Source organism: Durio zibethinus, chromosome 1, assembly GCF_047325235.1.
Source record: "Durio zibethinus cultivar Kanyao isolate XHJ-2024 chromosome 1, ASM4732523v1, whole genome shotgun sequence".
Taxonomy (NCBI): Eukaryota; Viridiplantae; Streptophyta; class Magnoliopsida; order Malvales; family Malvaceae; genus Durio; species Durio zibethinus.
Window position 1 is genome coordinate 7,624,846 of NC_143162.1, and position 10,929 is coordinate 7,635,774.

Below are 10,929 nucleotides of genomic sequence, written 5' to 3' on the forward strand. Positions count from 1 at the left end.
AATAAATCAATGATATCATGATTAACTTGTGTACTAATTGAAAGAAACTGTCTAAAATAACATGGAAATTTAGGTTTGAGTATTTGATTTAATAATTAATATATTTTTTTATTTAAAAAAACTAATTTCAAATGTTTTAATTTTGAAACATTTAAAAATAATAAATTATAATTAAATTTAATGATGCATCAATCTATCTTCAATTTCCGTTTATTTTTGTACCGGCGAAAATTGAAAAACTTGTTTAAATTTTTGCATTATCTAGATGGATGGGTGAAATTAGGCATGTTACCGCATAACGGTTGGTTACTTTTGTCATCATCAGCCATTAAATTAAGGAAAAGACTACAAAAAAAAAAAAAAAAACAAACAAACAAACAATTTTAGGTCAACAATGAGTTTCTGACATCGTGGGAGCTGCCATGTCCCTCCATCATAAGAAAATGCCAAAAAACAAACGAACAAGATAGCGACACGTAACCCCCACATGACGAGCGTTGGATTCCAAACCAACATAGAAACAATATTAAACTATGGTTAAAACCTAATCTCAATCACTCCGAGATTAAAATAATAATAATTACACTTATTTTTAAGGTTTGGCACACCACGTGGCGAACAACCAGACAAGCTTCTTCGAAAAGGAGGAAAGGTCAAAGAATTATCTCTCTTAGCTTCCTGCCGGGGAACTCGTGGCGCAAAATGAATAATCCATACACGCGGTGCTCATTATGTCACGTGTCATCCGACGTGGCATACGTTACTTCTCTGTAAATGATACCGCTCCTCTTAATTAAAATTAAGATTCTCTTAGTTCACCTCTTTTTCTCTCTTTGGAAAACAAAACGAATCAAAATTTTTTTTCTGGAAAATTGAAAACGAACTATAGATAGGTTGAATTGTTTCTTTAAAATTTGTTTTATTAAATGAATGGAAATGAAAGAGAAGAAGTGAAGATGGAGGAATGTAAAGAAACAGCGGTTTATATGTGGGGATATTTACCGGGAGCTTTGCCGGATAAATTGTCTACGGTTCGCGTCCGGTTATCGGCTTCGATTCACGGTGGCGCTTCGTCGTGGAAGGACGTTTGTGGTGGTGGTTGTGGATTTGCTATGGCCATTTCAGGTTAATCTTTTTTCAAATTTGCTGATGATTTAATTTTTATTTTTTTGGTTAATTTTCAAGTTAATTTTTTGATTAATCAATATGGGTTATGGATTGGACGAGTTTTTTATTTAATTTTTAGTTAAGTGAGTTTGAGTTGAAATTAAAACAAAATTACTTCACAACTAGGAATTTAGATCAAACTTCTGATGAATGAAGAAAAATTATGAAGAAAGGATTGAACTTTAATTGAAAAATTGCTGACTTGGTTTTGTTTTGGGTGTTTGGAGAGTTAGATTGTGGGAAGCTGATAACATGGGGTTCAACAGATGATGAAGGGCAAAGCTACTTGACATCAGGGAAGCATGGGGTAAATGAAGTGAAACTCTATTTTATTGAGTTAAAATGATTAAGGGTTTTGTTTTGTTTGAATTGATAAATTGCAATATATTCTTTTTTGGGGCACCTTTTTTTTTTTTTTTGAAGGAAACACCAGAGCCATTTCCTCTTCCAACTGAAGCTTCAATAGTGAAGGCAGCTGCTGGCTGGGCTCATTGTGTTTCAGTAACAGGTTTCTTTTTTTTTTTTCTAATTCCTATTTTTCTTTGGATTGTTAGAATATCAATTAGCTTATATAAAATATTTGCAAATAAAATTCTTTGAGGTACGAAGAAAACAAGAACACAAGTTATGTTTACTGGTTGAGAGATGAAGATTCTGAAAGTTATGTGGGAAATGCTGATGACCATTGTTCCTGCATCTCGGCGATATAGGTAATATCATAGAAATAGTTGTTGATTCTCCCGATTGACAGAAAATTTGTTAGAATGGAAGATCTTTAGTGCTCACATAGTCTCCTTGATGAGGGGACTTGCCTCTTTGTCTACTTTATGTAGATTGTTTAAAACATAGCTTGGTAGTTATATGTTCTCCATGGCAGGCTTTGCCTGAATGCCAGTTTCTTTTTTTTTTCTTTTTTCTCTATTGAAATTGTATTCCATCTAAACAGAATTTGAATGGGATTTTCACATTTTCAATATGCAGATACAGGCGAAGTGTACACATGGGGCTGGAAAGAGTGTGTACGCTTAGTGAAAGTCACCCATGATTTGATTACTGGAGGGAGCTTTCAAAAGGATATTGTTGGAAAACAGAGTACTTTTCAAAGTGAACAAGGTGATTTCATTGAAGCCCATATATCTCAATGATAACAAATGCTGTACCATTTCTGTGTTTCAAACTAATGTTATGGAGGTTGAATTTCTTATAGTGAGTCCAAAGTCTCGAGGCCTGAATGTAAGTGGTGGAACAATTTCTCAAACAGAAAATCGAAAGGCTGGGGAGGAAATGGCAAAGCGAAGAAGAATATCTGTGGCAAAAGGAGAACAAGAAAGCTTAACTTCTGGAGATGAGTTTTTCACATTGTCTCCCTGTGTTGTGACTCTGGGTCCAGGAGTAAGGATGAGAAGTGTCGCTGCTGGCGGTCGCCACACTTTAGTATTGTCAGGTAAAATAAACTATATCTTGAGTCTTCAGCCTGGACAGTTGCATTTTCAGGTGAAGAAGTCTCCTATTGTCATCACACCATATAGTTTTGTAGGTTTTATGAAGTATGAAGATATGGAAGATATTTTATCTAAATCAAGAGACCTGATGCATCATGTTTTTACCGGGGTTTCAGATGTGGGACAGGTGTGGGGTTGGGGCTATGGGGGCGAAGGACAACTAGGCCTGGGTTCCCGAATAAAAATGGTGTCTTCTCCTCACCTCATTCCATGTATTGAGCAAACTACTTCTGGAAAAGATAGGTCTCTAGCTGTTCAGCAAGGAAGCATGAATTCACAAACGCAACTTTCTAAAGCAGCCAGAAGCAATGTGAAGGAAATCGCTTGTGGAGGTCAGCATAGTGCCATAATAACAAGTCTGCCTTTGGTGGTAGAACGGTTATTATAGCGCTAGAAAGGATTTTGGCTTTTTTTCATAAATTAAACATACTGGTTTAGTTTGCTATGATTTTTCAGTTATAGTTCAACAGTGGCTATAACCTTCATCAAGATAATTCTAGCGTATATTTCTCTGATGTTAATCTCCCTAGGTTGATTCTGGTTGCAAGTTGATTACAAAGTTTGTCAGTTGCATTCTTGGCTTGTTTTCCTGATATTTGATAAATATGTTAAATACCATTGATATGTTCTGACATTCTTACTCCCCTTTGTCACTTTTTTCAACTTTAGATGCTGGAGCTCTACTTACCTTTGGTTGGGGGCTATATGAGCAGGTGAATATTTGAATCTATTGCTTTCACTGTTGGTCAGTGGGATGAATGGGTAAAATGGTTCACTTTCTGAAATTCCTCCATCTTATATATATATATATATATCAGGAAATATGGGGAATTACTAAAGCCATGTTTATGGGCACTTTATCTCATATGTTAACGCATATGCACCCTCCTTCTGACCAAGCTAACCCTCGATGCTATACACTATTATAGTTTATATTTATATATATATATATATATATATCAGGAAATATGGGGAATTACTAAAGCCATGTTTATGGGCACTTTATCTCATATGTTAACGCATATGCGCCCTCCTTCTGACCAAGCTAACCCTCGATGCTATACACTATTATAGTTTGTTCATTTTGCTTGGGAAACTAAAGATATTCTGCCTCTTTTATCCAGTGTGGCCAAGGAAGTACAACGGATCTTCTGAGACCAACTTGCATTTCCTCTTTATCTTGTATTCAAGTAGCAGGAGTTGCAGCTGGGCTATGGCATACTGTGTGCATAGATGTTGATGGTCAGGTATATACCTTTGGAGGAAATCAGTTTGGACAGTTGGGTACTGATGCTGAGCAGGTTGAGGTATGTTTTAATCCTGTTATTTATTTCACTTTAGTCTTCTACTCCAGCAAGGGATAAGGGAAGCAAGAAGTATACATGTCATCATTGGCAAGATGCTAGAATGAGTACCCTTTTCATTTTTATCGGACCATACTGATAGTATGCCTAGGAGGTGACCACCAACTGCAACTAATGAATTAAGCTATTGACTATATTGCAATTTGAAGCTGTTCTTTCTTCTTCATTTTTATTATCATGATTAAGCCTCTTACTCCACTTTCCACCAATATGTATGGAAAAAGGATTCAAGAATTTTTCAAGGAAACTGGAGAAGCTCCTGAAACTTATAGTTGTTTCCATGTCTGCATCAGACATCACCAAAGCGATTGGATGCAGCAAGTTTGGAGGGCAAGCATGCCATGCCAAGATGGTATCATTTGGGGCCCGTCACAGCACTATACTTACAGGTATGACTGAGTACACAAGTTCTATAGGATCATGCATAAGGAAAAAGAGTTAGGCAAGAGAACCAGCTCTTGGTTTATTTCAGCTGGTATTTTGATAAGGTATTCTATATTAGGAACATAGAATTTTTTGCAAGGGCCTAGGTGGCTATAGAAGATGATATATAAATTTGGTAGTTTAACGAATTCAAAAACCAGAAGGATTTACACAAACTATTAGGGGCTTAGAATTCTCCCAAGGGCATTTATGCTATAGCCACAGAACAAGATATATACATTTTCGTAGTTTGCTTAAAAGGAAAGATCAGCATAGTTCTAAGACTATAAAATTCAACTGCTTTTCCGCCCTAAGATTTGCTTATTGTTTTTCTTGCAAGATGATGGCCAAGTACTTAGCTGGGGATGGAATAAGTATGGCCAGGTACGATGTTAATGACCCACTCTACTTAGCTACTGGACATATCTCATCTGTATGAATGTCAAATTCACTCTTTGTTTGCCTGCTTGCAGCTTGGTCTGGATGATACAATCGACCGTAATATCTCTGCCCAGGTTCCTATAGATGGTTGCCAACCAAAACATATCGCCTGTGGTTGGTGGCACACGCTATTGCTAGCAGAAACACCAATTTGAGCCCCAAATTCTTGACAAGATCCAAGAGGAACAATTTTGGTAGAATAGAGATGTACTGACTGGTCATGTTTCTTTGATGGACTCATCTCTTAGTGTACGAATGTAAATAAAGTTTGCTGTCTGCAATCCTTATAAGCATGTGGTCATTCTTTCAGAAGCTAGTTCGTCTATAACAGCAGATTGTAGTGCCAACTGCATCAATTTGTTCACAAACAATAAATACGTGTACTGATACATTGACAATCAGGAGGTTTGCCATTCCTTTGCCTGGTAATGCAAAGTTGTGTGGACAAATATGCATACATTTTGCTCATGAAAATCTCCTCAATAAGTGTAAAAAGAGGAGAGTGAGTTTTTCATTATTGAATTAAATCTTGCTTGAAATAGTATTCCTTTGACGCTGCAAAAGCTGCATTAGAGGCCAGAAGATATCCAGTCTGTGAAAGCCCCTAGAAGCCTGCAATACAGTGTAATAAAGAATCAGAAATGTGAAATTATAAGCACTGATAAGGTCAAACTCAAAACACATACTTCAAAAGCTATCTGATACCTCGACAATGAAATGAGCCCATGTATTATTTGAACAGCTCTCCATCACACCCTCCAAGATTGTTAAATTAAAACTTCGGATCACCTGAGCAATCTCTAGAAACAGACCATGCTCATTGCAAAGCATCTGCAGTGGATGTAGTTTAGCAATTAACTAGTATAGATATATAAAAATGGTTTTTTTTTTTTTCTTGAGATATTCATGTTATGCCACAGAACAGACCTCTATGAGTAAGTGGCCTGGATGTGCAAGATCTTCCACAACAATGGGGCATATTGTCAGTTCATCTCCAATCTCAAAGGCCCAGCTTGTACCAATTTGGTAACGATCTTTGGTTTCAGATGATCTCATATTCTTGCGACCAGTCACCTGTAAATTTAAACTTTCCGTTACCTTAAGCTCAAATAATGAAAGATTTTAACTACATAGCAAATCTTCACATTTACTCCAGGGTTCTTGAAGTCAAAGCAAACTCTACATTTGAGCTCCAATGATCCTGACTTTTGATTTGAAAATGATTGTTGTTACTTTGAGGACATGTGAATTGGTAATGTGTGGGATAATTTTCTCAACTTTCCAACCTTCCAGATGCAACTGTTACATAAAAATCTTACTAAAATGGTCTTCACATACCTCACGATGCACCCATTGCCTCACTTTCTCAGCTTGGTTGGTCACACTCTTCAAATACAGCATGTGTTTAATGGTTTGGTCCAAGAGAGCATCAATGCTATACTGAATTTGTCAGACAAGTAAACTGATTACTTTGACAAGCATAAAAAATAAAGACGGGGAGAGACAAATCAGAAACACAAACAGATGCAAACTTAACAAGTACTGACCTTAGCACCATTTGGAACAAGTTGTCGAAGCTCCTTAAGCCGATCCTGGATCATCTGTCTATCCCTTGGCCTTGGCCTTGGGTTATCACCAGGTCTAGCCCTTCTTTTGCTGACACTGGACTGCTTTTGTCCCTTTCTGGGTTGTGTGTAGTAGCCATCTTTTCCCAGATTCTTATTATCAGTTAATGTGCTTATTGTACTCTGGAAAGAAGTTGAAATTTTACAACTAGAATTATTTTTGGCCCCACCAACAATTGCAGATGTAAGTCTGCTTAATGGAGTTGAATCACTCTTCACACTTTGAGGTCGAGAAGACACAGGAAGTTGTCCAGTAGATGTCATGACATGATTGGATCTATTAGCAATACCAACAGAACCATCATATACATGGCCAACCACAGCTTGCAAAGGATACTCTGGATCACCTCCTTTGGCAGACAATGAGGGCTCAACACCATCAAAGAGATATCTAAATGCATCTTCACTCAAAAAAGATGACTCCCACAAATATTCATTGCTAGGTCTTTGAAAAGCTGGTCCAAGTGCTTTGTGCAATTCGCAATCTTTGGGAAAGCTAAAGAAACTGACATCATTAATGTTATAGTCTCCAAAAGGTGTTTCCAGTAAATCTCTTCCAGGATAAGGATTTGTAACTCCATCTAAGATTTCTCCACACTCTCCCACAGTGTAAGCATTACATTCAGGATACGCTTGCATTTCCTCCTTAAGACAAGACAAACGAAACAATTCACTCTCCCCCATTGCCAGCTGGTCGGAGCTTATAGATTGGCTTGGCAGTGATGATACATCACTGAGGCTAACTGGTGGAACAGTGATCCTATTTTCACATTCACTTTCAAGAATCTCAGGCAGATCTATTACAGGAACCTGAAATGCATTTTGAAAACTTAACAGTGGCACAATCTGATCTAAAGCTAACAACTTATTGGGCTTGAAACTGTCGACAGCATTTGAATCGTCAGAGTTCAGTAGGCTAATGGATGCACTTGAAGACTCTTCTAATTTCTCCAGAAGACTTGATATTGGCAATGATGGTAACTGGACGTCAATGTTCTTGCAGGCAAATCTATCTTTGATGTATGCCGGAATCGACAAATCTTCAGCAACCTGTTGATGTACAGGGAAACAAACCGAAAAACATAAGATACATATACGACAAGAGCACCACTTACATTACTGCAATGCAATCACCCACCATTTGCTGCACAAACAATCACACATACTCATATGAAGACATGTATACAAAAAAATAGTGACAATCTAATATGGAGCAGCATACAGAATGTCGATTGGTGGTTGTAGTGGGAAACTAAGTTATTAAACTAAGTTATTTCCTATCCAGGCACCAGTAATTAATACACTGGCTGTTCAGATGGGTCTCATTACCACACAGAAATCATGAGTTTGAAACCATCTAGGTGTTCTTGTATATAGTATAAGCGACAACAAATGACAGAGATAGAGGAAGACTTAAAATTTAACAGCAACATATCTAAGAACCTGTTCAGACTAGAATACTATTGTAGCCAATAAGACAAATTTAGAACAAATACACACCATCTCCAATGAACCAAGTTGCAGAACTCCATGTGGAAGCACAGGTATCAGCACAATTGTCTGCAGGAGCATCACAAATAATCAACATATATATTATCCATTTTTAAAATCTACAGTGGATCAGCTAACTTTACCATCAAGCCTGCATCAATTAAACACATGCAAACGTGTGTACCAGTGTGCACATGGAAGCACGTACCTGGAGTAGCTAAAATATGGACCTAGACTTACTAGCAAGGTGCAGTATAGGATAATATTACCTTGATTCCTGACGCGAACTGAAGTAGCCATTCCTCCGGACACTACCAATTGAAAAATAACACTTATAAGTTGAAGTGTATGTTATCCATCATTTGCAGAATCTAACCTTCTTAAACGTATCACATATCATTAATAGAAACTTACCTCAGGAACTAACTTCGAATTAGCTTTAACAGTGAAAGTATCATCATAGGAAATCCAGCAATGCTTCCCTGTATATGCCACTCTACCGACAACCCTGATAAATGTAGAGATGCAAAGTCACTGGTAGTTTCAATCACCAAAGAACCAACTTGTAAGAGCATAGTTTGGCTCGGTCAATCTTGTCAAGCAACAGAGAGAAAGAGAGAGAAGTGCAAAATAATAAATTTAGGATAATAGTAGCATGAGAGACAGAGGCCCTGAATGATAAATTTTTCGGGGCTTAATAGTAAAACTTCCCTTCAGAAGGGCCATAAAAGATGGGCACTTTAATATCCAGAATGTTAAAAATATTACTGTATTACAAGAAATGAACGATAATTGTAACATTAAAAGTTGAGATCAACATTTTACCCCTCTCCCCATGCGTACTTCAGATGTGACATATGAGAAACCACTAGGCCAATTGGGTATCGTCCGTAGCAACCGTCATGGTTGCTTGTTTCAAAGTGTGATGGGATAATCTCACTGTTAGAGTAAACATCACTCGAGATACTTTCCACAGATTCTCCTGGTATTGGATAAACACTATACCCATCTTCCCGGGTCAAACTCCTGAAATCAACACGGGCAACTTATAAAACACACAGCCAACAAACAATACAGGGAAATTTCGTCTTTCGGGGTTGGGGTGTTAATGTAACAAAAATAAGATCCATACATATTTATTTCCTTCATTCAACACTGCAGCCTAAGATGTCTAAGTTTTTTTCCAGTTAACACGAAATATTTTGACTCACTTCTACTTTTAATATGAGAAAAAAGTGCAAGATTATTCTATTTGTCAAAATAATGGCAAATGATGTTATAGAAACAACTGACAGGTAAATTTACAAAATAGGATCAGTATACGCCTCATAGAACCATTGGAAAGTTGAATCGTTTTCCTCTATAGATGGTTTTGCTATTTAAAAAGGACAAAAAAAAATTACCGTCCAGACTCCATGGCTTAATTTTTTGTTTTAATTAGGAATGCTATTATGAAGCCTACCAAAAGTTTATTTGTTTAAGTTCATCGGGTATTCAAGCTTCCTTGTATATGTAATGAAAATCTGTATAGGCAAGTTAACCAACACCCTCACAGAACTATGAAATTGATCATTTGCCATTAAAAATTGTACTAATAACAGCAGTTTACGCCTAAAATAGTAGTATTTCAAAGAGAATAAAGCCATGCCATTCAAACAAGTTGAAATTCAGCCATAACAAAGATTAGTCAAAGGAGAAACTTACATGGGGCTCCGGTGCCTAAGCTCCCAAAGCACAGCATATTTCCAAGGTGAATTGGTGCAAAAACTCTTCAACAACTGCCTTAAAGCAGTAGTAGCCATTTTTCTTCAAAATTTTCAACTAAAAGGAAAACGCAGACTTTTGTAACACTCTAAAACCAAATACTCACTACACTAAAAATTTAGCCTTCCTCTAGCTTCCACGATATGACCCTCGACCTGCCTGTTTTATTCTCAATCCTGCCCTTCGTTTGATCGGTGGCCACTTTGAATAAACCAGCATCTTGCTAAAAGAAGAAATTAAACACAAAAAAAACACTTCTTTTCTCACCAAACAAAACAAGCTTTTCTCTCACTACAAACAATTAAAAAACATAAAACTCCAAACCCATCTCCATTTTAGCAACTTCAAATGAACAGTCCATTAAAAACCCAAACTTTCTAAGTAAAAGTTGGAGCTTGAAAACTTAAAAATGGAAGCTAAAACAAGTTGAAAGGTTTGGGTAATAAGAATCGATGAAAAAGAGTGACCTTGTAATAAGGGATCAGAGAAGAAATAGATGTTCAAATTCGTTGGATTCCATGAATAAAACTCTTTTTATGTTTGCTACAGGTTGGTCTTAATCCAAATCGTAGAAACAGAATATGAACCGAAAAGAAGAATCAAAGTTGAGAGAGAGAAATTAGCTTTTCCACGCTTTCACGTTCCTAAACGGCTTTAACGTTCTACATTTTATATACTGTTGTTGTCCCGCCACCGGTAACCGGTTACATTTAAAACAAATAAATAAACACTAAGGGAAGCGGATTTCAAATTTGTCCAAAGTTAGATTTTATAATTCTTTAGTGCATTTCCTGTCCCACAAACTAATTCAATTTTTTAACAAAACGTGATCGCAATTTAAGATAAATGAAGAGATTTTTGATGTTGGGTTGAAATTCGAGATCTCTTAAATATTATTTTTAAAAATATGAATTAATTTAATTAAATTTTGAATATTTTAATCTCAAAAAAAAATTACGCTTATAAGCTTTTATGGGTAAAAGAAATATTTGTTTATTAATAACAGATAATCGGATATTTTTCAAATAAAATTTAAAATATATCATACAAATATGAAAGAATATTTTTAAATTTATCCAACGAAAATATCATTGGAAACAATATGGGATAGCTAAAACCATGTTGTCAAAAAACTTTTGTTTCTGAAATTAG

General features: G+C 36.3%; 1 protein-coding gene and 1 pseudogene across 2 annotated transcripts; one reads left to right on the top strand and one right to left on the bottom strand.

Moving 5' to 3' along the window:
• The first annotated feature begins 800 nt into the window (after positions 1-800).
• LOC111311972 (ultraviolet-B receptor UVR8-like) lies at positions 801-5,209 on the top strand (annotated as a pseudogene). The gene is made up of 11 exons (XR_016342707.1): positions 801-1,125; positions 1,401-1,474; positions 1,591-1,675; positions 2,149-2,280; positions 2,375-2,611; positions 2,786-3,025; positions 3,339-3,382; positions 3,794-3,976; positions 4,327-4,422; positions 4,797-4,840; positions 4,930-5,209. The product of XR_016342707.1 is annotated as an ultraviolet-B receptor UVR8-like (transcript).
• Positions 5,210-5,214: 5 nt separating this feature from the next.
• On the bottom strand, positions 5,215-10,417 carry LOC111311971 (transcription factor EMB1444-like). The gene is made up of 10 exons (XM_022911855.2): positions 9,718-10,417; positions 8,839-9,039; positions 8,428-8,521; positions 8,283-8,324; positions 8,023-8,082; positions 6,445-7,572; positions 6,236-6,337; positions 5,825-5,971; positions 5,603-5,728; positions 5,215-5,509 (listed from the first exon to the last, which is right to left on the bottom strand). Exons 1-10 carry the CDS (start codon positions 9,813-9,815, stop codon positions 5,420-5,422), a joined length of 2,088 nt encoding a protein of 695 aa, XP_022767590.1. The 5' UTR covers positions 9,816-10,417; the 3' UTR covers positions 5,215-5,419.
• Positions 10,418-10,929: the final 512 nt, after the last annotated feature.

Bases quoted from the DNA above. Each gene is read 5' to 3' on its own strand.
- LOC111311971 (XM_022911855.2), bottom strand. From the start codon at position 9,815: ATGGCTACTACTGCTTTAAGGCAGTTGTTGAAGAGTTTTTGCACCAAT. The intron at 8,083-8,282 runs GTAATATTATCC...ATGCTCCTGCAG, and splicing joins AGTTCGCGTCAGGAATCAAG to ACAATTGTGCTGATACCTGT. The intron at 6,338-6,444 runs GTCAGTACTTGT...TGACAAATTCAG, and splicing joins TTGTTCCAAATGGTGCTAAG to TATAGCATTGATGCTCTCTT.